General features: G+C 41.0%; 1 protein-coding gene across 5 annotated transcripts in view; it reads left to right on the top strand.

Annotated features, from left to right (window-relative positions):
- Positions 1–23,994, top strand: part of MTMR10 (myotubularin related protein 10) — a 72,992-nt gene that overhangs the window by 37,484 nt on the left and 11,514 nt on the right. For all 5 annotated transcript variants that reach the window (XM_053581974.1, XM_053581973.1, XM_053581978.1 and 2 more), the window contains 5 exons: positions 1,507–1,594; positions 1,677–1,765; positions 4,435–4,565; positions 6,209–6,278; positions 7,425–7,495. In XM_053581974.1, the coding sequence (XP_053437949.1) occupies positions 1,507–1,594; positions 1,677–1,765; positions 4,435–4,565; positions 6,209–6,278; positions 7,425–7,495 (449 nt within the window). The remainder of the gene's footprint in view (positions 1–1,506; positions 1,595–1,676; positions 1,766–4,434; positions 4,566–6,208; positions 6,279–7,424; positions 7,496–23,994) is intronic.

The following is a 23,994-nucleotide window of genomic DNA, read 5'->3' as shown; positions in this document are numbered from 1 at the left end:
CAGTATTAATGTGCATTTTGTTTCGTTACCATCTTTTACAATTGGTTTGTTCAGAGCAGGATCCAAACACATTCAAGTTGAATTTGCTTGATGTCTCTTAGGCCTTTTAATCTATAGTGATTTCCTGTCAGCTTTGTTTTACTTACTTTTTATTTGTTGACAAAACCAGGCCTTTTGTCCTGAGAGTTTTCCGTATTCTAGATGTTCGGGTTCACCCTCCTGTCTTTTCACATGCTCTCTCAGGCTGGCTTGCTCCATCCCGCTCACTGTGACGCTGCCCGATCAGCGGGCTCACAGGCTGTCAGCCCGATCCATCTAGTATCCAGTCCCTCTTGTATATCATCATTTTAGATTCTAAAAATAGTTTTCATTGGGAGTGAGAATCATTGCCCATGGAAAATTTTTCCTCTTCTAATTCTGTCGTTTTTCCGCTTTCTACGAAACTTTTCTCTCACCAGCTCTTTAGTACCCTCTACTACGGTTCATTCAAGTAAAGCAGTATACATATATTTTTTCTCTTTTACTGAACATTTATCTCAAGAGTAAACTGGTTCCCTACATCCTCCAAAAATTACCAGGAATTTATTTGCTAAATTTGTTTAATGTCATTTATTACATGTAAATTTCTTAGAGCATTTTGTTTTAAGATTATACAAGTCCTCATTCGTTCATACAGATAAACAGTTTTTAAGTGGAAAAAAAATTAACTCTCCTGTTATTACTGGTTGATCCAGTACCAGGAACTTCTAGGGGTACAGTTCTGGGAAAGTTATTTGGGGCACTCAGCCCGTGTCGTCTGCTTCCCGAGGAACTTGCCTTTCCTGGTGTACGGCTGAGAAGCTCAGGATGGAGCCTGCCAGGCGCATGGAGGAAAGAAGAGAGTGGGAGGTGTCTCAAGGGACATCGGGCTCACCCACTAGTGATGTTGTCTGATCAGGGTCCTAGCAACTGTGCCTTTCAGGGATGGAGAAGGGCAGAAGAGGGAGATGAGAAGGGAGCCAAAGCTCCTTGGAAGATTTGTGAGGCTTTGTTTTGTTCTGTTCTGTTTGCCTTGTTAGCCACAGTCTGACAGGAGAACAGAGGTGGATAGGCTTCTCAGCAGGTGCATGTATGTTTGCTTGACATAGATGTCATTCTGGAAAATATTTCATGTATCTTCTTTGGATTTTTCTCATGCTGTAAATACAAATTTTGTGAGAACTGGTCACATCACACGTGGTTTAGACTGAGCTACCCTGTTTCCCGTGTCTTATTTTAAGGTGTGCTCCCAAAGATGCGCTAGGTCTTATTTTCAGGGGACATCTTATCTTTCCTGTGAGTAGGTCTTATTTTCGGAGGATGTCTTATTTTCAGGGAAACGGAGGATCTAGGATGGTCAGTGCCTTTATCGTGTTCACATGTGGCTGAGTGGGGTACATGAAGAGGGTAAATGTGTTTAATTACCTCTGGGTTGGCAGGGCCCTTTAACACAGGACTCTAAGGTACTATTCGTTCTTTTCTTTCCAGCCTTCCAGAGTACTTTGTAGTGCCCAGTTCTTTAGCAGACCAAGATCTAAAGACCTTTTCCCATTCATTTGTTGGAAGAAGGATGCCAGTAAGTGATTTCTGTTGGATTTCATGAATGCTGATGCCCATTGTTGATACACAGTTGAGTAAAGATTCTGCCCCTCCCCTAGTTCTGGTGCTGGAGCCACTCAAACGGCAGTGCTCTCGTGCGGATGGTCCTCATCAAAGACGTGCTGCAGCAGAGGAAGATCGACCAGAGGTAATGAGAGTGGCCACTGCCCCTTCAGACAGTTGTACTGGTCATAAATAACGGCAGTAAGTTCCCTACTAGTTGAAAATAGCACAGTCTTTTAGTTAGTACCGTATATTCTGTACAAGAATTACCATTTTGAGAAGAGTGAGTATATTAAAGTTATAACTAACATTTAAATTATATTAAAGGCTGGGCGCAGGGGGCTCATGCCTGTAATTCTGACACTGTAGGAGGCTAAGGTGGGTGGATCCCTGAGCTCAGGAATTTGAGACCACCCTGAGCAAAACAAGTCCCCATCTCTACTAAAAATAGAAAAACTAGCCAAGTATGTGGCAGGCCTCTGTAGTCCCAGCTACTCAGGAGTCTGAGGCAAGAGAATTGCTTAGACCTAAGAGTTCGAGGTTGCTATGAGCTATGACAGCACAGCACTCTACCCAGGTGACAAAAGTAAGACTGTCTCAAAAAATAAAATAGGCGGCGCCTGTGGCTCAAAAGGGTAGGGTGCCGGCCCCATATGCTGGAGGTGGTGGGTTCAAACCCAGCCCCGGCCAAAAACTGCAAAAAAAAATAAAATAAAATAACATATAATTTAATTCTTTAGTTTATAAGACACTTAAGGAGCTAACATTCCTAACATCTTGCTATAACATTTCCTTTAACGTACTTTCAAAGTGCAGTGCTAAGCAGTTGAGACACTTAAGCATCAATCAAACTTTTCTTGACAGTTCTATGTGACTTATTTAGGTCTGTAATGTCACAAAGCTAGAACATTGGTTTTAATTACCCACCAGTGATGAGTTTGGCATCATCTGCCAAAGCCTCTGTGTCATTAGAATAGGAAGTCTTTCTTAGTGATGCTCACAGCAGCGGGCAGCACTGTCCACCACTCTCCTTGAGGCCAGCGAGGCCCTGGGCCTCTGTGCCCTACACTCTGCTGCTGAGTGCCTCCCCCTTGCTGGTGCTCTGTGCCCCTGCCCACCCATCCCCTTCTCTTCAGACATTATGTAGGGTCTGTCTAAGGCCATGTCTTCTTCATATTCAGTATTCCCTTCCAAAGGAAGTCCCCCCAGGGCTGTGACCTTAGTGACCAGCACATTTGTATCTCCAATCTAATTTGACATCCTCCATGTGGAGGGAGATCTCAGAGGCCCCTTAAAGTCATTATATCCAAAACCAAACTCAAGGGTATGGTCACCATGTCCTCCCCAGAAACTGAAGCGTCATCCTTGATGCCTTCCTCTTTCCTTCCCCGTCCCATCTCCAGTACCTCCTCTGCTTTTGTCACTTCACTGTTAAGAAACCACATAGACCATGTGCTTCTGCCCCAGCGTCACCTCTCTGTGCATCACAGGTGTCAGCATTTCCTCCCTCCATAACCCTCTCCCCTGGGCTCCTGCCACCTGTACCTTCACTGGTGTCTTCAGTCTCCTGACGTTTTCCCAGGAGCAAGCACGCTGGGCCCCCACCCACTCAGCACTCACTCATTCTTTAATCTCTGTGCAAACATCACGTCCTCCTCACCTCTCAAGTCAGATCACTCTTCACAGGTGCATATTCTCTAGAGCTCTTGAATTATTCTTCAGGACATTCATTTCAGTTTTTAATTCTGCATATGTGTTACAATTTGATTACTGCCTTTTTTACTAGACTGCAGGTTCTATGAGGTGAGGAGTTTGTCTGTTTTGCACTGTTATATTCAGCACTGAGGAAGCACTTAATATATATTTAATACTTGTTGAATAAATGAGGAACAAATGAACAGATCTTAGACAGTAGGCTCAGAGAGCCTCAAAAATCACCTTGTTTATCACAGTCCACTGTTGACACACACCAGATCTTAGGTTTTTCCCACAGCATCGGAACTTAACAAAGCCGCACTTGCTGCTGAAGCGAGTACCTGTCAAGCAGCCCCCCCATGACCTTTCACTTCTCCGGAAAGGAGGTGACTACAGTTCACGGAATTCCACATTCTCTGTGGGTTATAATTTTATCTTCATTACATTAGCCGTTACCTGTCTTCTGTGTCACACTCCAGGACTTAATTTCACCACCATGTATGCTGATCAAGGGCTCGTGTAGGAATTTTGCCATTAGAGGGAAGATCACAGCCCTGTCAGTGACAGTTATAAACCCTTATAGCCAGGGCAGTTTCAGTTGTTTAATGTATTAAACTAAGAATTGCTTTAATTCCTTGTTTTTTCCACCTATTTCATTCTTCATAACTAGATCAGACTCTCTCCATTGTCCAGTCTCTTCTCCACACCTTTCTCCCGTAGCGTGTCACCCAGGCCCACTGGCCTGCTCCAGGCTTCTCAGCAGCTCGTTTCCCCCACAGACCTCTTCACCAGCTGTCCCTCCACCTGGACACACTCCTTCAGATCTTGGCATCGCTCATGCTCCTTTGGCTTTCAGCTGCAGTATTGTCATCACAGAGGAACCTTTTTTTACTGTGTGACCTTGATGCCTCCTCATGGAATCTGCCATAGCCCAAGATTTTTTCCTTATTTACCCCACCCCCATCAGGAATGCAAATTCCATGAGGATGGAGACCTTGCCTGCGGGTTCCTCTTTCTGTCCCCAGCTGTTAGAGCAGTGCCTTGGCTTATAGTGAGCGCCTCATAAATACATGTTGAAGAATTGAATGAACAGTGACTAAAGCATTTTGTCTTTTCTAGGATTTGTAATGCAATTACTAAAAGTCATCCACAGAGAAGTGATGTTTACAAATCAGATTTGGATAAGAACTTGCCTAATATTCAGGAAATACAGGCAGCATTTGTAAAACTGAAGCAACTATGCGTTAATGGTAATTTTATTTTTATTTACTATATGTAATGAACAGGAGAGATACAGAATTGTATGAGACATGTCAGGACAAGTGATGTTCCCCAAAAATATAGAAATAGGTATATTTAAGTAATCTCATTGAAATATTTGTATGAATTGGGTTGGCGCCGGTAGCTCAAGCGACTAAGGCGCCAGCCACATACACCTGAGCTGATGGGTTCGAATCCAGCCCGGGCCCGTCAAACAATGACAATTAGAACCAAAAAATAGCTGGACATTGTGGCGGGCACCTGTAGTCCCAGGTTCTTGGGAGGCTGAGGCAACAGAATCGTTTAAGCCCAAGAGTTAGAGGTTACTGTGAGCTGTGATGCCATGGTACTCTACCCAGGGTGACAACTTGAGGCTCTGTCTCAAAAAAAAATAAAGAAAAAGAAAAATATTTGTACAAATTGAATGAGAATTTCAGAATTTCCTAGGGAAAAAAAAAAAAAGAATTTCCTAGGAAATAATGTTTAAACTGCTTTTTGTATTGGAGGTGGGAAAAAAGTGATCATATTACATTTCCGTCAAGTTATGACAAAATACTTTTATAAAAGCATTTGTTTGGCTCAGCATCCGTAGCTCAATGGTCAGGGCTCTGGCCACATACACTGGGGCTGGCGGGTTCCAACCGGTCCGGGCCTGCTAAACAATAATGACTACAACAACAACAAAAAATAGCCGGACGTGGCGGGCCCCTATAGTCCCAGCTACTTGGGAAGCTGAGGCAAGAGAATTGCTTAAGCCCAAGAGTTTGAGGTTGCTGTGAGCTGTGATGCCATAGCACTGTACTGAGGGTGACATCGTGAGACTCTGTCTCAAAAAAATAAACAAAAGCATTTGCTAAATAGAGTACTGTAGTGCCTGACAGACAAACTTACTAAGACTTTAATGAAGTGTTATTTTGAGATAGGTAACCTTAAATGGGTAAGAGACAGATGTGTTTTATCTGCAGCTTCAGAGTTCTGATCTTTCTGTTTGAACAAATTCTTGTGAGGTGGTACTGGTGTGCCCTGGAGGATTAGTCACATGAAAGCATCTTTGCCATAAAGTGGCTTCTCCTTGAGGGAGCTCCTCAATCACGTGGGAGACACGAGAGGCAGCCTTACAAAAGGTCTTCTGGTTACTTGCCTAAAGGAGAGCTTTGCAGGGGCAGGGCAGGGGTAGGCTTCAGAGAAGGAGTGCCTTGGATGATTATCAGCACTCTAGGCAGGGCAGGAAGGGATCTTCCTTTCCTGCAGTGCCAGCCACCAGGGGGCACACAACGCTGTGCACAGAGGTCGCACTGGCAGCAAGGGAGAGAAGAGAATCAGAGCAGACCAGCCTCACAGTCAGGAAGCCAAAGGCTGGGCCTGGACAGGTGCTCACGGACTTGGAGAGGGCCAGAATCAGGGCATGGGCTGAGCAGGGAAGGCTAGGAACTGCTTGAAATTTCCCTGAAAGAGCCAGAGAAAAGGTGGAAGTTCAGGAGATGTTTTGTTACAGAATTATACCATGTCTTCTTAGATGTTTACTGTGTATTATTGGTGAAAATACATGACACTTAAAGCCAGCTTTTAAATATTAGGAACTGTGATGTAGCTCTTAACCCCAAAATGTGTGTGTATATTATATTTATTACAGAGCCTTTTGAAGAAACTGAAGAGAAATGGTTATCTTCATTGGAAAATACTCGGTGGTTGGAATATGTAAGGTTTGTACAACTTCTTTCTATTGTTTCCATAACTTTTTATTTTGAGATAATTAAAGGTTCACTGGAGGTACAAAAGTAGTACATTGATCCACGTACTCTTTCCCCCCAGTGGTAACATCTCAGATAACTGGCATCAAAACCAGGAAACTAACACTGGTGCAGTTGGTAGCTCTTCTTCAGATGTCCCCAGTTCCTACACGCTCTGGTGTTTACACAGAGAGCTGTGCAGTTTCATCACAACGTGGGTCCACATCACCACCTCCACAGTCAAGATGCTGCGTTGTTCTGTCACTGCAGGGCTGCCTCCTTTTGCCCCTCTTATAGGTGTACTCCTCTGTCTCCATCCTGTCCACTAATCTCTTCTCAGTCTCTATAGTTCTATCATTTCATGGATGTTATAACCCCTGTCTTTGATAAAGGGTTAATTTTCCTGATATAAAAATAATAAAATTGGCCAGTTGTGGTGGCTCATGCCTGTAATCCCAGCACTGTGGGAGGCTGAGGCAGGGAGTTTGGGACTAGCCTGGACCACATAGCAAGATCCCATCTCCACAAAAAAATAGAAAAATTAGCTGAGTGTTGTGACACACACCTGTATAGTCCTAAGAACTCAGAAGGCTGAGGCAAGAGGATCACTTGAGCCTAGGAGTTTGAGGTTGTACTGAGCTGTGATCTCACCACTGTACTGCAGCCTGTGACAGAGTGAGACTCTTGTCTCCCAAAAATAAAAGTAAAAATTACAAAAAGTACTTGGTTGAAGAATCATGTAAATCCCACAAAAATTCATAAAGATTGAGAATACAAATGTGTACAGATGTTCCTAGCATAGGATGGCTCCACTCTTATATGCTGACTTCACCTTGATGTGAAAGCTGTGTGCATTTGGTAGACAGTGGAATGGTGCTTAACACTGCCCTGCAGTGCTGGGCAGGGCCAGGGAGCCACAGCTCAGTCAGCCTTGAATTTTCAACTTAACGATATTTTCAGCTTATACTGAGTTCATCAGGACATTCCCCCCAGCATCAGTTGAGAAACATCTGAATAGTGAAAGATTAGTTTTGCTTGATTTCAAGTACTTTTAAAATATATTTGTAGTGGAAATTTGATTTTTAGCAGTATTTAGCAGTATTTTTTTTCTCTTTTTAGGGCATTCCTCAGACATTCAGCAGAACTTGTGTATGTGCTAGAAAGCAAACATCTCTCTGTAGTCCTGCAAGGTAATGTAACATAATTCCTGAAAACACAGCGACACCATGCTGCCAGCCTTGGCAACTGCTTGTCCACATTCAGTTACAGTCCATCAGTCTTAGTTATCCTTATTTACTACAACACTCAAATGAAGTGGTGGAAAGACTGCAAATAGAGGAGTAGAAAGGAATCCAGCCTTTCCCCTTTGTTAAATCTCCTTCCTGTTTTATGAGAAGGACAGGTCACATCGGTTGTTGGATTAAAACTTTTAATTTTGGCATGGCATCTTCTCTCTCTTAATCTTGCTATCTTTCTAATTCATACAAATTTGTTTTAGTTTGAAAACCTTCTGGTTCATACTAGATTGTGATCTAAGTAGTGTTTTTCAACCTTTCTTATCTCATAGCACCCTTGAACCTATGGTTAAACTTCTCTGGCACAATTATGTTGATCAAAAACAACAGTAAAAACAAGAATATACTTACTGTGCTTTGAACTTCTTTTGACAATAATTTAATTATAGGTCTTTAAAAATTATTGCAGCATACCATTTGAAAGAAACTTAAAGAAAAACAGTTTGATATCAAGAAATTGAATAGCCAATAATGTGAATTTCGTCAAAGATTTGGTGCTGCAATGTAAACTCTTTTAGTTAACTAAAAAATAATATGTTAAATAACTTTACCACTAATAGAATTTCTGAGTTCCCAGATAAGGTGTAATATACCCCAAACTTACAAACTATCTTTTTATAATAGAGTGGGCCTTCTGCACTCAGGAATTCAACCAGGCAAGGACTGAAAGTACTTAGGGAAAACAAACTCGTTCATACTCAACATACACAGACTTTTTTTCTTGCCATAATTTCCCAAACAATATAGTACAACTTCTATTTATATAGCATTTAAGTTGTATTAGATATTATAAGCAATCTAGAGATGAATTAAAGAATACATGAGGAAAATAGCTGGGCATTGTGCTGGGTGCCTGTAGTCCCAGCTACTGGGAAGCTGAGGCAAGAGAATCACCTAAGCCCAAGAGCTGGAGATTGCTGTGAGCTGTGATGCCACAGTACTCTACAGAGGGCAATAGAGTGAAACTCTGTCTCTTAAAAAAGAAAAGAATATATGAAGATTTGCATAGGTTACATGCAAATTCTATACCAGTTTCTATCAGGGACTTGAGACTCTATACATCTTAACCTCCAAGGGAGGTCCTGGAACTGGTCCCCAGTGGATGACTGGGGACAATTGTCTGTTCACTTTGCACAGTTTATGGATACAGGATGGTACTTAAGCTTGTAAAAGTACTTCTAATAACTGTCGAGCTTAAGTGACTTTAACAAGGCAAAAATACTTAAAACCCTTAGGGAAGAAAGAGAATAGTAATATACTATGTAAAATAATCCTTAACTGATGTAGTCATAATGTGTGTTTAATTCACAAATGCATGCAAAGCCCAAGAGCGGGTTCTCGCCTTATTAGAAAGCCGTACTAATGCTTGATTTATTCATGTATTTTTTAATATAAAAGGCTTCAGAAGTTGTACTAAGTCTATGTTTTCTGTTTTTTTGTTTTTTTTTTGCTTTTAACCCTGGCAAGCTGTGATTACTGATCATTCTTTTTGTAAAATCTTATTTTAGAACAGTTTAGGTATAATTTACATGTTATAAAATTCAGCCATTTTAAATGTTCAGTCATTTTCAGTGAATATACAGAGTCCTATTCTACGAATTTCTAATCACTTCAGAAAGATTCTTGTGTCCCGGCTCCAGGCACTCATCGAACCCCTGTCTGTCAGTTCCCTTTTCTGGGGATCTCATGGACATGGAGTCATACAGTTTGTGGCCTGTTGCCTCTGGCTCCTTTCATTCAACGTGCATGTTTGTCCTTGAGGCACATCCATGGAACGTCTGCCAGCGGTTCTTTTTTTTTTTTATTGTTGAATCATAGCTGTGTACATTTGTACAATCAAAGGGTACAATGTGCTGGTTTCATATACAATCTTAAATACTCTCATCAAACTGTTCAATGTAGCCTTCATGGCATTTTCTTAGTCATTGTATGTAGACATTTGTATTCTGCATTTAGCAGGTTTGGCCTGTACCCATTCTAAGATGCACCGTAGGTGTGGCCCCACCCATTGCCCTCCCTCCACCCTGACTTCCCCCCTCCTTTCCCTTCCCTTGGCCCTTTCCCCATATTCTTCTGCTATAGTTGGGTTATAGCCTTCATATGAAAGCTATAAATTAGCTTCATAGTAGGGCTGAGTACATTGGATACTTTTTCTTCCATTCTTGAGATACTTTGCTAAGAAGAACATGTTCCAGCTCCATCCATGTAAACAAGAAAGAGGTAAAGTCTCCATCTTTCTTTAAGGCTGCCTAATATTCCATGGTATACATATAACACAATTTGCTAGTCCATTCATAGGTCGATGGGCACTTGGGCTTCTTCCATGATTTAGCAATTATGAATTGGGCTGCAATAAACATTCTGGTACAGATGTCTTTGTTATATTGTGATTTTTGGTCTTCTGGGTATAAACCTAGTAAAGGAATTACAGGATCGAATGGCAGGTCTATCTTTAGGTCTCTAAGTATTCTCCAAACATCTGTCCAGAAGGAACGTATTAGTGTGCATTCCCACCAGCAGTGTAGAAGTGTGCCCTTTTCTCCGCATCCATGCCAACATCTCTGGTTTTGGGATTTTGTTATGTGGGCTACTCCTTCTGGGGTTAGGTGGTATCTCAAAGTAGTTTTGATTTGCATTTCTCTGATGATTAAGGATGATGAGCTTTTTTTCATGTGTCTGTCTTCTCTAGAGAGGTTTCTCTTCAAGTCCTTTGCCCACCCTGAGATGGGATCACTTATTCTTTTCTTGCTAATACGTTTGAGTTCTCTGTGGATTCTGGTTATTAAACCTTTATTGGAAGTATAACCTACAAATATCTTCTCCCCTTCTGAGGGCTGTCTGCTTGCTTTACTTACTATATTCTTGGCTATGCAGAAGCTTTTTAGTTTGATCAGGTCACAGTAGTGTATTTTTGATACTGCTTCAATTGCCTGGGGAGTCCTCCTCATAAAATATTCACCCAGGCTGATTCCTTCAAGAGTTTTCCCTGCACTTTCTTCAAGTATTTTTATAGTTTCATGTCTTAAGTGTAAATCTTTTATCCAGTGAGAGTCTGTCTTAGTTAATGGTGAAAGATGTGGGTCCAGTTTCAGTTTTTTACAGATCGCCAGCCAGTTCACGCAGCACCATTTGTTAAATAGGGAATCTTTTCCCCACTGAATGTTTTCAATTGACTTGTCAAAGATCAAATAATGATAAGTAGCTGGATTCATCTCTTAGTTCTCTATTCTGTTCCAGACCTCTACTTCTCTGTTTTTGTGCCAGTACCATGCTGTTTTGATCACTATCGATTTACAGTACAGTCTCAAGTCTGATAGTGTGATTCCTCCTGCTTTGTTTTTATTGCTGAGTAATGTTTTGGCTATTCAAGGTTTTCTCTAATTCCATATAAAACGAAATATTATTTTTTCAAGGTCTTTAAAATATGACAATGGAGCTTTGATAGGAATTGCATTAAAATTATATATTGCTGGGGGCGGCGCCTGTGGCTCAGTGAGCAGGGCGCCGGCCCCATATACTGAAAGTGGTGGGTTCAAACCCAGCCCCGGCCAAACTGCAACAAAAAAATAGCCGGGCATTGTGGTGGGCGCCTGTAGTCCCAGCTACTCGGGAGGCTGAGGCAGGAGAATTGCCTAAGCCCAGGAGTTGGAGGTTGCTGTGAGCTGTGTGACGCCACGGCACTCTACCGAGGGCAATAAAGTGAAACTCTGTCTCTACAAAAAAAAAAAATTACATTTTGCTTTGGGTAGTATAGACATTTTAATGATGTTGATTCTTCCCAGGCATGAGCATGGTATGTTTTTCCATTTGTTAACATCTTCAGCTATTTCTTTTCTTAAAATTTCACAGTTCTCTTCATAGAGATCTTTCACGTCCTTTGTTAGAGAAACTCCCAAATATTTCATCTTCTTTGGTACTACTGTGAAAGGAATAGAGTCCTTGACTGTTTTTTCGGCTTGGCTATTTTTGGTATATATAAAGGCTACACATATATGGGTGTTGATTTTGTAGCCTGAGACATTGCTGTATTCTTTGATCACTTCTAAAAGTTTTTTAGTAGAATCCCTAGTGTTTTCCAGATATACAATCATATCATCTGTGTAGAGTGAAAGTTTCATCTCTTCTGACCCTATGTGGATACCCTTGATCGCCTTTTCTTCCCTAATTGCAATGGCTAAAACTTCCATTACAATGTTAAAGAGCAGTGGAGACAATGGGCAACCTTGCCTGGTTCCTGATCTAAATGGAAATGATTTCAATTTAACTCCATTCAATACGATATTGGCTGTGGGTTTGCTGTAGATGGCCTCTATTAGTTTAAGAAATGTCCCTTCTATACCAATTTTCTTAAGTGTTCTGATCATGAAGGGATGTGGGATATTATCAAAAGCTTTTTCTGCATCAATTGAAAGAATCATATGGTCTTTACTTTTTAGTTTGTTTATGTGCTGAATTACATTTATAGATTTACATATATTGAACCAGCTTGAGACACTGGGATAAAGCCGACTTGGTCATGGTGTATAATTTTTTTGATGTGTTGTTGGATTCTGTTTGTTAGGATCTTATTGAGTATTTTAGCATCAATATTCATTAGTGATATTAGTCTATAATTTTCTTTTCTTGTTGGGTCTTTCCCTGGTTTAGGGATCAAGGTGATGTTTGCTTCGTAGAATGTGTTCGGTAGTATTCCTTCTTTTTCTGTATTTTGGAAGAGGTTTAGTAGTATAGGTACTAGTTCTTCTTTAAAGGTTTGGTAGAATTCTGACGTAAAGCCATCTGGTCCTGGGCTTTTCTTTTTAGGGAGATTTTGTATAGTTGATGCTATTTTATAACTTGATATAGGCCTGTTCAACATTTCCACTTTGTTCTGGCTAAGTCTTGGTAGGTGGTGTACTTCCAAGTATTGGTTGATATCTGTCAGATTTTCTTATTTCTGAGAGTAAAGTTTCTTGTAATATTCGTTAAGGAGTTTTTGAATTTCTGAGGGGTCTGTTGTTATTTCATCTTTACCATTTCTGATTGATAACATTAGAGATTTTTCTCTTTTTTTTCTTTTTTTTTTTCTTCCTGGTTAGGTTGGCCAAAGGTTTATTTTATTGACCTTTTCAAAAAACCAACTTTTTGATTTATTGATCTGTTGTATAATTCTTTTGTTTTCAATTTCATTTAATTCTGCTCTGATTTTGGTTATTTCTTTTCTTCTGCTGGGTTTGGGGTTGGAGTGTTTTTCCTTCTCCAGTTGCTTGAGATGTCCCATTAGGTTATTAACTTCCTCGCTTTCTGTTTTCTTGAGGAAGCCTTGCAGGGCTATAAATTTCCCTGTTACGACTGCCTTTGCAATATCCCAGAGATTCTGATAATTCTTGTCTTCATTGTTGTTTTGTTCCAAAAATTTGGCGATTTCCTTCTTAATCTCGTCTATAACCCATCTATCCTTCAGCATAAGGTTATTTAGCTTCCATGTTCTTGTATGGGTATGCAGATTCCTGTTGTTATTGAGTTCAACTTTTATTCCATGATGGTCTGAGAAGATGCAAGGGATAATTTCTTTTTTTTTAAATTTGCTGAGGTTAGATTTGTGGTCCAGGATGTGGTCGATTTTGGAGTATGTTCCGTGGGCTGATGAGAAGAATGTGTATTCAGTTTTGTTGGGATGAAATGTTCTGTAGATGTCTGTTAAGTCCAGATGTTGAATGGTTAAGTTTAAATCTAAGATTTCTTTGCTTAGCTTCTTTTTGTAGGATCTATCCAGCACTGCTAAAGGGGTGTTAAAATGTCCAACTACTATGGAACTGGAGGAAATAAGTTGCTCGTGTCTGTTAAGAGTTTCTCTTATAAATTGAGGTGCGTTCTGGTTGGGTGCATAAATATTAATAATTGAAATCTCATCATATTAAGTATTACCTTTAACAAATATGAAGTATCCATCCTTATCCTTCCTTATATTGGTTGATTTAAAGCCTATTGCATCTGCGAATAGGATTGCAACGCCTTCTTTTTTCTGCTTTCCATTTGCCTGGAGTATACATGACCATCCCTTCACCTTGAGTCTATATTTGTCTTTTAATGTAAGATGAGATTCTTGTATGCAGCAGATATCTGGCTTGAGTTTTTGTATCCGGTCAGCCAACCTGTGCCTCTTTAGAGGACAATTTAAACCATTCACATTAATTGAGAATATTGATAAGCCTTTCGATAGTCCGGTGGACATTTTTAATCCTTTTGCGACTGTGGAAGTTGGAATTTGATCAAAATTTTCTGGGTGGGTTTACTTTTGTGGTTTACTTTTGTGCTGGTCTTTATGGAGGATAGGTCTGAGAATACCCTGGTGAACTGGTTTAGTTGTGGCAAATTTCTTCAACTTGTGAATATCGATAAAGTATTTAATTCCTCCGTTATAAATGAAACTCAGTTTAGCTGGGTATTGGATCCTGGGTTGAAAGTCATTTTGTTTTAGGAGATTAAAAGTCAATGACCATCCTCTTCTAGCTTGAAAGGTTTCAGCAGAGAGATCTGCAGTTATTCTGATATTCTTCCCCTTGTAGGTGATGGTTTTCTTTCGTCTGGCAGCTTTCAGAATTTTTTCCTTCATATTAACTTTAGTGAAATTGATTATGATGTGTCTGGGGGATGTGTTATTCAGGTTGAGTCGTGCTGGAGTTCTGAAACTGCTATCTGAATTTCGGAATCTCTTGGCATGTCTGGAAAGTTCTCCTTCATAATCTCATGGAGAAGAGACTCTGTGCCTTGTGAAGCCACTTTGTCACTTTCTGGGATCCCTATAAGACGAATATTGGTTTTCTTCGAATTATCCCAGAGTTCTCCGAGAGATTGATCTGTTTTTGCCCTCCATTTCTCTTCCTCTTTGAGAGTTTGGGAGCATTTGAAAGCTTTGTCTTCAATGTCAGAAATCCTTTCTTCTGCTTACTCCATTCAGTTTCTGAGGGATTCTACTGTGTTTCTCAGATCTTTCAGGGCTGCAATTTCTTGTCTCAATGTGTCAAAGTCTTTGGTCATTTGGTCTTTGAATTTGTTGAATTCTTGAGACAACTTTTGGGTTAGTGCTTGAAATTCTAATTTGATCTTATTTACTATCCAGATTCTGAATTCGATTTCTGACATCTCAGCTATTTGTTTGTGCATGGGATCTTGTGCTGTGTCTGCCCCATTGTTCCTTGGGGGAGTTGATCTACTCTGACTATTCATATTGCCAGTGTATTTCCATTGATTTTGCCTCATGATTGTTTTTCACCGTTGCCTCTGGCCGTCCTCAGAGTTTGGGTGGTGTCTCTCCAAGATTAGACCCCAGGGGTATCACTCTATTACTGGTGGATCTTTGCAGGGAGTGACCCTGTGTAGCTCTTCTGGGGCTGCCCCAGCCAGGGAGTTCTGGTTGTGGGAGCAGCTCCAGAGTGTGACACACCCAGATCCAGTAACAGGGCGGGGGGGTGGTGCACACGGTTCTGGGAGTGCCTGGTGCCCAGTGACTTTGGCACAGAGGGCCCTAGGCTCCAGCAGTCTCTGGCCAGGAGAAGGGCTCCGCGCAGAGGCAGGGTGGGTACAGGAGAGAGGACGTGGGGTTGCTTGGCTCCCTGAGTTCTAGTCAGGGAGTGGGGAGGTCTGGTGGGCGGGGTAGCAGTCCCTGCGCAGCTCTTACCAGGGTCTGGGAGGGCACAGCTCTTCTGTAGGTCCGGGAGGGTGCCAATTACCAGTCCCTGCACAGCTATTCCTTATGTGGGAGGGTGCTGATCATGGGTCCTGGCGCAGCTCTTCTGGAGGTCTGGGAGTGTGCCAATCTTGGGCCTCGGCACAGCTATTCCGGAAGTCCGGGAGGGTGCCAGTCACCTGCCAGCGATTCTTTTTTATTTCTGATTTGTAATCCAATGTTTGTAAATACATTCAGTTTATCTATTTACCTGTAGATGGACATTTTGATTGTTTTCTTTTTGGGCTATTATGAACTGTGCTGCTATGAATATTCATGAATGTCTTTTGTGAGATATATTTTTATTTCTCTTGAGTAGATACATAAAAGTGAAACTCCTGAATTGTATGATAAATTTACATCCAAATTTTTTTGAAACTGCAAAGCTGTTGTGTAAATCAGCCGCTCCACATTTTTCTTTCCCTCGGCAATGTATAGGATTCCATTTTCTTCACGTCCTCACCAGCAATGTTGCCCATAGAGTCATTCTTGTAGGTGGAAAGTGGTAACTCATTGTAGTTTTCATTTGCATTTCTCACAAATATTTCACCTTGTTGAATTGTAAGAATTCTTTATATATTCTCAATAGAGGTTCTTTTTATCTTCATGTGACTTTTTTTATTATTTTTTGTTAAATCATAACTTTGTACATTGATGCATTTATGGAGTTCAGTGTGCTGCTTTGATATACTATGTGAAATGCTTACATTGAACTAAGTAACACATCCATCCAGTTATACTCATTTCTTAATAGTTTTGAAATGTACCATTGCATCATGCACATTAGGTGAGGTCCCCCCAAATACCCTCTCTCCTCTCATATCCCCCCTCTCCTTCCCTCCCTCTTCTTTCTTTCTACTTTCTAGACTATAGTTGTTTTGCCATTCATATTAATGTGTAGGTGATTGTATATTGATTTCATAATAGTATTGAGCACATTGGATACTTTTTTTCCCATTCTTGAGATACTTTACCTTATGTCCAGGTAAACATAAAAGATGTGAAATCTCCATCTTTTTTATGCCTGCATAGTATTCTATGGTGTACATATACCACAATTTGTTAATCCATTCCTGGGTCAATGGGGCCTTGGGCTGTTTGCTGGTCTTGGCAATTATGAATTGGGCTGCAATTAACATTCTCGTGCAAATTCTTTGTTGTAAAATAATTTTTGATCATCTGTGTATATACCTGGTAGAGGAATTGCAGGATCAAATGGTAGGTCTACTTTTAAGTTCCTTGAGTGTTCTCCAAACTTCTTTCCAAAAAGGTCATATTAGCTTGCATTCCCACCAGCAGTGTAGAAGTGTTCCCTTCTCTCCACATCCACACCAACATCTGTAGTTTTGGGATTTTGTGATGTGGGCTCATCTTACTAGAGTTAATTGATAACTCCATGTGGTTCTGATTTGCATTTCTTTTATGATTAAGGATGATGAGCATTTTTTCATGTGCTTGTAGGCCATACACCTGTCTTCATCAGAGAAATTTCTGTTCAAGTCTCTTGCCCACACAGAAATGGGGTTATGTGTTCTTTTCTTAACGATTAGTGTGAGTTCTGTGCAGATTCTAGTTATCAGACCTTTGTCGAAATCATAACCTGCAAAAATCTTCTCCCATTCTGAAGGTTGTCTGTTTGCTTTACTTAGTGTGCTCTTGGCTGTGCAGAAGCTTTTTAGTTTGATCAGGTCCCAGTAATGTATTTTTGGTGTTGCTTCAGTTGGCCAGGGGGATCTTCCTCATAAAATATTCTCCTAGGCCAGTTTCTTAAAGTGTTTTCCCTCCACTCTCTTCTAGTAATTTTTCTTTCTTTTTTTTTTTTTGCAGTTTTTGGCCGGGGCTGGGTTTGAACTCGCCACCTCCGGCATATGGCGCCAGCGCCCTACTCCTTTGAGCCACAGGCACCACCCTCTATTCTAGTAATTTTATAGTTTCGTGTCTTAAGTTTCAATCTTTTATCAAGTGAGAATCAATTTTTGTTAATGGTGAAAGGTGGGGGTCCAGTTTTAGTCTTCTAAAGGTTGCCAGCCAGTTCACCCAGCACCATTTGTTAAATAGGGAGTCTTTCCCCCACTGAATATTTTTAATTGGCTTGTCGAAGATCAAATGATGATAAGTGGCTAGGTTCATCTCTTGGTTCTCTATTCTGTTCCATAAATCTACCTCTCTGTTTTTGTGCCAATGCCATGCTGTTTGATCACTGTAGATTTATAATATAGCCTGAAGTCTAATAATGTGATACGTCCTGATTTGTTCTTATTTCTGAGTAATGTATTTGCTATTTGAGGTTCTTTCTGATTCCATATAAAACAAAGTTAATTTTTTCAAGTTCTTTAAAGTATGACAATGATGCTTTAAATAGGGATTGCATTAAATCTGTAGATTGCTTTGGGTAGTCTGGACATTTTCACAATGTTGATCCTTCCCAGCCATGAGCATGGTATGTTTTTTCCATTTGTTAACACCTTCAGCTATTTCTTTTCTCAGAGTTTAATAGTTCTCTTTATAGAGATCTTTCACGTCCTTTGTTAGGTAAGTTCCCAGATATTTCATCTTCTTTATCACTACTGTAAAAGGAATAGAGTCCTTGACTATACTTTCAGCTTGACTATTGTTGGCATATATAAAAGATACTGACTTGTAAGTATTGATTTTGTATCCTGAAACGCTGCTGTATTCCTTGATCACTTCTAAGAGTTTTGACGTTGAATCCCTGAGATTTTCTAGGTATAGGATCATATCATCAGTGAATAATGAGAGTTTGATCTCTTTTGACCCTATTTGGATACCCTTGATCGCCTTCTCTTGCCTGATTGTGATGGCTAAGACTTCCATTGCTATGTTGAATAGCAGTGGAGACAGTGGGCATCCTTGCCTGTTTACTTATCTGAGTGGAAATGTTTTCAATTTTACACCATTCAGTATGGTACTGGCTGTTAGTTTGCTATAGATGGCCTCTGTCAGTTTAAGAAATGTCCCTTCTGTGCCTGTTTTCTTAAGTGTTCTGATCATGAAAGGATGCTGGATATTAGCAAAGGCTTTTTCTGCATCAATTGAAAGAATCGTATGGTCTTTGTTTTTTATTTTATTGATGTGATGTATTATATTTTTAAATTTGTGTATGCTGAACCAACCTTATAACCCTGAAATAAAATCAGCTTGATCATGGTGTACAATTTTTTTGATGTGTGGTTGAATTCTGTTTGCTAAGATCTTATTGAATATTTTTGCATCAATATTCATTAATGATATTGGTCTCTAATTTTCTTTCTTTGTTGGATCCTTTCCTGGTTTGGGTATTGGGGTGATATTTGCTTCATAGAATGTTCTGGGAAGTATTCCTTCTTTTCCTATGCTTTGGAAAAGATTGTATAATATAGGTACTACCCTGTTTCCTGAAAATAAGACAGTGTCTTATTTTAAGGTGTGCTCCCAAAGATGCGCTAGGTCTTATTTTCAGGGGACGTCTTATCTTTCCTGTAAGTAGGTCTTATTTTCGGAGGATGTCTTATTTTCAGGGAAACAGAGTAGTTCCTCTTGATAGGTTTGATAGAATTCAGATGTGAAACCATCTGGTCCCGGACTTTTCTTTTTTGGGAGATTTTGTATTGTTGATGCTATTTCAGTGATTGATATAGGTCTATTAAATATTTCTAATTCTTTCTGGTTGAGTCTAGGAAGGTGACGTGCTTCCAGGTGTTGGTTCATTACCTTCAGATTTTCCTATTTCTAGGTATAGAGTTTTATAGCAATCATTGAGGATTTTTTGAATTTCTGAGGTGTCTGTTGTTATTTCTCCTTTATTGTTACTGATAGCCAGTATTAGAGATTTTACTTTTCTGTTTCTGGTTAGGTTGGCCAAATGTTGATCAAATTTTATTATTAATTTCAAAACAACTTTCTGTTTCATTGATCTTCTGAATGATTCTTTTGTTTTCAATTTCATTTAATTCTGCCCTAATTTTGTTTATTTATTTTCTTCTGCTGAGTTTGGTGTTAGAATGTTCTTCCTTTTCCAGTTGCTTGAGATGATCCATTAAGTTGTTGGCTTCCTCTCTTTCTGTTTTCTTGATGAAGGTTTCCAATGCTATAAATTTCCCTCTTAGGACTGCCTTTGCAATATCCCACAGGTTTTGATGATTTGTGTCTTCATTATCATTTTGTTTCAAAAATTGGTGATTTCCTTTTTTGTTTTGTTTGTTTTTTCGTGGTTTTTGGCCGAGGCTGGGTTTGAACCCACCACCTCCAGCATATGGGACTGGCGCCTTATCCCTTTGAGCCACAGGCGCCGCCCTGGTGATTTCCTTCTTTATCTCAGCCTAAGATTATTTAGTTTCCATGACTTTGAGTGTAAAGATTCCTGTTGCTGTTGAGTTCAACTTTTATACCATGGTGGTCTGAGAAGATACAAGGAATAATTTCTATTCTTTTAAATTTGCTGACGTTATACTTGTGTCCTAGGATATGATCTATGTTGGAGGATGATCCTTGGGCTGATGAGAAGAATGTATATTCAGTTTTATTAGGATGAAATGTTCTGTAGAGGTCTGTAAAGTCTATTTGTTCTAGAGTCAGGTTTAAGTCTAATATTTCTTTGTTTAGTTTCTTCTTGGAGGATCTATCCAAAACTGTCAAAGGGTTGTTAAAATCTCCAACTGTTATGGTGCAGGAAGATATCAAGTTGTTCATATCCAGGTTAGGGTTTGCTTTATAAACAAGGAGCTTTCTGGTAGGGTGCATAAATGTTAATTATTGAAATCTCTTCATGTTGGGTTTCTCCCTTGAAAAATGAATTCATTATCTTTGAATTCATTAAGGGAAGATAAGTATTGACCATCCTTATCTTTCTTTATCTTTGTTGATTTAAAACCAATTGTATCTGCAACTAAAATTGCAACCCCTGCTTTTTTGTGGTTTCTATTTGCCTGTGTTATAGAAGTCCATCCCTTCAACCTGAGTCTATTTTTATCCTTTAAGGTAAGGTGAGATTCTTGTATACAAGAGATATCTTGTCGGAGTTTATGTATCCAGTCTGCCAGCTTATTCCTCTTTAGAGGACAATTTAAACCATTCGCATTAATTGAGAGAATTGATAAGCCTGGTAGTGTTTGGGATGTCATGGTTTTTCAGATGTGCAGTGGACATTTTTAATCCTTTCACCACTGTGGAAGTTGTGTTTTATTCAAAAATGTCTGGGTAATTTTATTTTGGTGGTAGAGCATTGCGCTGGTCATTGTGGAGGATGGGTCTAAGAATATGCTGGAGAGCAGGTTTAGTTATGGCAAATTTCTTCACTATGTCTGTGTCATTAAAGTATTTGATTTCTCCATCCAAATGAAACTCAGTTTAGCCAGATACAGGATCCTGGGCTGGAAGTTGTTTTGTTTTAGGAGATTGACGGTCGATGACCATCCTCTTCTGGATTGAAACAGTTCAGCTGAGAGATCTGTGCTCATTCTGATATTTCTCCCTTTGTAGGTGATGCTTTTCTTATGCCTGTCTGCCTGTAGAATTATCTCCTTCGTCCTAACTTGGCAAAGTTAATCACAGTGTGTCCAGGAGGTGCTTTATTTGGATTGAGTCTTTCTGGGGTTCTGAAACTGTCTGCTATCTGAAGTTCTGTATCTCTTGCAATGCTTGGGAAATTCTCCTCCAAAATCTCTTGGAGTAGAGCATCTATACCTTTAGGACCATCCTCTTCTCCTTTGGGAATTCCTATAAGATGAATGTTTGATCTTTTGGAGTGATCCACAACTCTCTCAGGGAATGATTAGTTTCTGTTTTCCATTTGAAAACAGAAATGAGTGTTTGGGAATGTTCAAAAGCTGTCTTCATTTTCAGAGATATTTTCTTCTGCCTGGTGAACTGTATTACTGAGGTATTCTACTGTATTTTGGAGCTCCTCAACTAACTTTTTCGTTTCCTTGAGCTCTGCTATCTCTTTTCTCATTATGTCCATATGTTTGGTGAATTTGTCTTTGAATTTATTAATTTCTTGAGAGAACACTACTCTTTGGAATTCAATGTCTAGGTTTTCTTACATTGTTTATCTTTTTGTTTTTGTTTTTTTGTAGAGACAGAGTCTCACTTTATGGCCCTCGGTAGAGTGCCGTGGCCTCACACAGCTCACAGCAACCTCCAACTCCTGGGCCTAAGCGATTCTCTTATCTCAGCCTCCCGAGTAGCTGGGACTACAGGCGCCTGCCATAACGCCCGGGTATCTTTTGGTTGCAGTTTGGCCGGGGCCAGGTTTGAACCCACCACCCTCGGTATATGGGGCCGGCGCCCTACCTACTGAGCCACAGGCGCCACCCCATTCTGTTTATCTTATTTGCAATACATATTCTGAATTCGATTTCTGACATTGAGCCATTTGTCTATGCATGGCATCTTCAGTTGGATCGCTCTACTTTGTCATTTCTTAAGGGGGTTGATCTACTCTGGTTATTCATGTTGCCATACTTCTTCTGTTGGGTCTGCACCATGTTTATTTTCCTCCATTTGGTTATTTGAACTGGTAGGGTGAGATTTAATTGGGGTTCCCATATAGCAGAGATAGCCCCTTACCAAAGCACTAGGCTTTGTTATTGTGGCTTATCTCCTACAACCTTACAAAGGCCCCTTTCAGAGATTCGGCTGGAGACTCAGCTCTGTTTTGATATCAGCCAACCTCTGCACTATCCTAAGAAGACATGTTATTAGGTTTAAATCTCAGCTGTGAAGAGATACAAACAGCTGTGGTGCCCAGCCCCCACCCTGCAGTTCTTTTCCACAACAGAACTTCGAAGGTTAACCTCAGAATGACCCCAGGTGGACAGCCCCAGACACGAGTTCTAATTAAATTGTTTCATGCAGTGCAAACCCTGCTCAACAGAGAGGGATTCACTGGTCTCCAACAGTACAATTGGAGCCAGCGATCCATTCCACACTTTTGTCTGCTTTTCTGCTCACAGGCCCCGTTGGAGACAGGGACCATGCCCCCACCCCAGCCCTACGGCCCATCTCAGTCCACACCCAGCTATCCTCCGCTTGCCAGACCAGTTGGAGTCAGGGGACCACGCCCCCTTCTGCCAGTCTCAGTCCACTGCCTGGCAAGCCTTTGTTCACAGGCTGTGTTGGAGTCAGGGCACCATGTCCCGCACAGGTCTCAGTCCTGGACCACGCCCCCTTCTGCCAGTCTCAGTCCACTGCCTGGCAAGCCTCTGTTCACAGACTGTGTTGAAGTCAGGGCACCATGTCCCGCACAGGTCTCAGTCCTCACCTGGTAAGCCTCTGCTCACTGGCCCGGTTGGAGACAGGGGACCATGCCCTTGCCCTTGGGTCTTGGTTCACACCCAGCAAGCCTCTGCTGGAGGGTTCTTTTGGAGTCACGGACCACGCCCTTACCCTTAGGTCTTAGTCTATGCCTGGCAAGCCTCTGCCCCCAGGCCCAGGAGTGGGTGGGGACCAGCCCTGTCTACCAAACTCAGTCCACCTGGGGCAACCACTTCTGCTCTGGGTGCCGTCAGAGCCGGGGGTTCTGCACCCCATCCCTCCAGACACAGCCCGAACCGAGGGTCAGCACTAGTACTGTCCAGGCATAGTCGTTACCAGGGGACTGCTCCTCCTCCTGCCAAGTGTCCCTTTCTTCCCACACCCTCTTTTTTCCCTGTTAGTCACAGATTCTGTCCTGATGATTGGCAGTCCACACTATGCCCAGATTTCTCAGGAAAATACCACTCTGTGCTCTGCAGGGGGCAGAACTTCAGACTGCCATGTGAGGGGGGAAGGGTGGACTAGGAGTTTGGACTTGTGGGGGAAAATTATCTGTTCAATTTTATGCCTGGTGGGGTGGTGTCTAGGTTGATAAGTGGGACCTTCCTGGAGAAAGAGACCTGGAGTTTAGTGGCTTTCTCCAGCAAGGTGAAATGAGAGGTCTTGCTCACTCGCAGATAGCCTGCTGCGGGCCTCCTGCTTGGGGGAAGGGTCTCCCGTCCTCTAGTCTATAGGCTTTTTGCCTGTAATTTGTTTTCTTGAATGCTCTTTCTTGGAGGCACAGCTTGCTGAACTTTTTTCTTAGCTAAGCTCCCCACCTTTTGGCTTCATAGAGTCCGATTCCATTCAGTTTTTCTACCTCTGGTCCAGAGCTTCTGCTGAGGGTTACTACCAGTTGGCCGTCTTCCCAGAATTCTCACCTGGGCACTCCATTTCCCAGCTTCAGGGATGTCCCAGTGTCCTCCCTACAGATCTCCCAGTACCCACAGCTCTGTGCCCCAACTTATGGTGGAACTTGAGGTGACTTGGGCCGTCCGGCTGCCTCACTGTCCATCCTTCTTTCGGCTCTGCTGTTAGTCTGTCCAACTTTGTACTGGCTGGCCGGCAGGCTGTCATGTGGTTTAGCTGCTTTGCCACAAAAGGTACCACCACCACCAGGCTCCCCAGTGAGTGAGTATCTTCATATGATTTGCCAGTATTTTCTTTTACTCTTTTTTCTATTTTATTTTACTTTTTTTCTTTAAATTTTCTTGATGTCTTTAAAAATTTTTTAATTTTGGTGAAGTTCAATTTATCCATTTTTCTTTTATGGATCATGTTCAGGGTGTCAAACTGCCTATTTAAGGTAATGAAGACTTTCTTCCATGTTTTGTTCTGTAGACTCTTTATTGTTTTAGCTTTTACATTTAGGTCTGGGATCAATTTTAAATCA

The sequence above is a fragment of the Nycticebus coucang genome, chromosome 2 (genome assembly GCF_027406575.1).
Source record: "Nycticebus coucang isolate mNycCou1 chromosome 2, mNycCou1.pri, whole genome shotgun sequence".
In the NCBI taxonomy this organism is placed as follows: Eukaryota; Metazoa; Chordata; class Mammalia; order Primates; family Lorisidae; genus Nycticebus; species Nycticebus coucang.
This window is presented reverse-complemented; position numbering and strand designations above follow the sequence as displayed.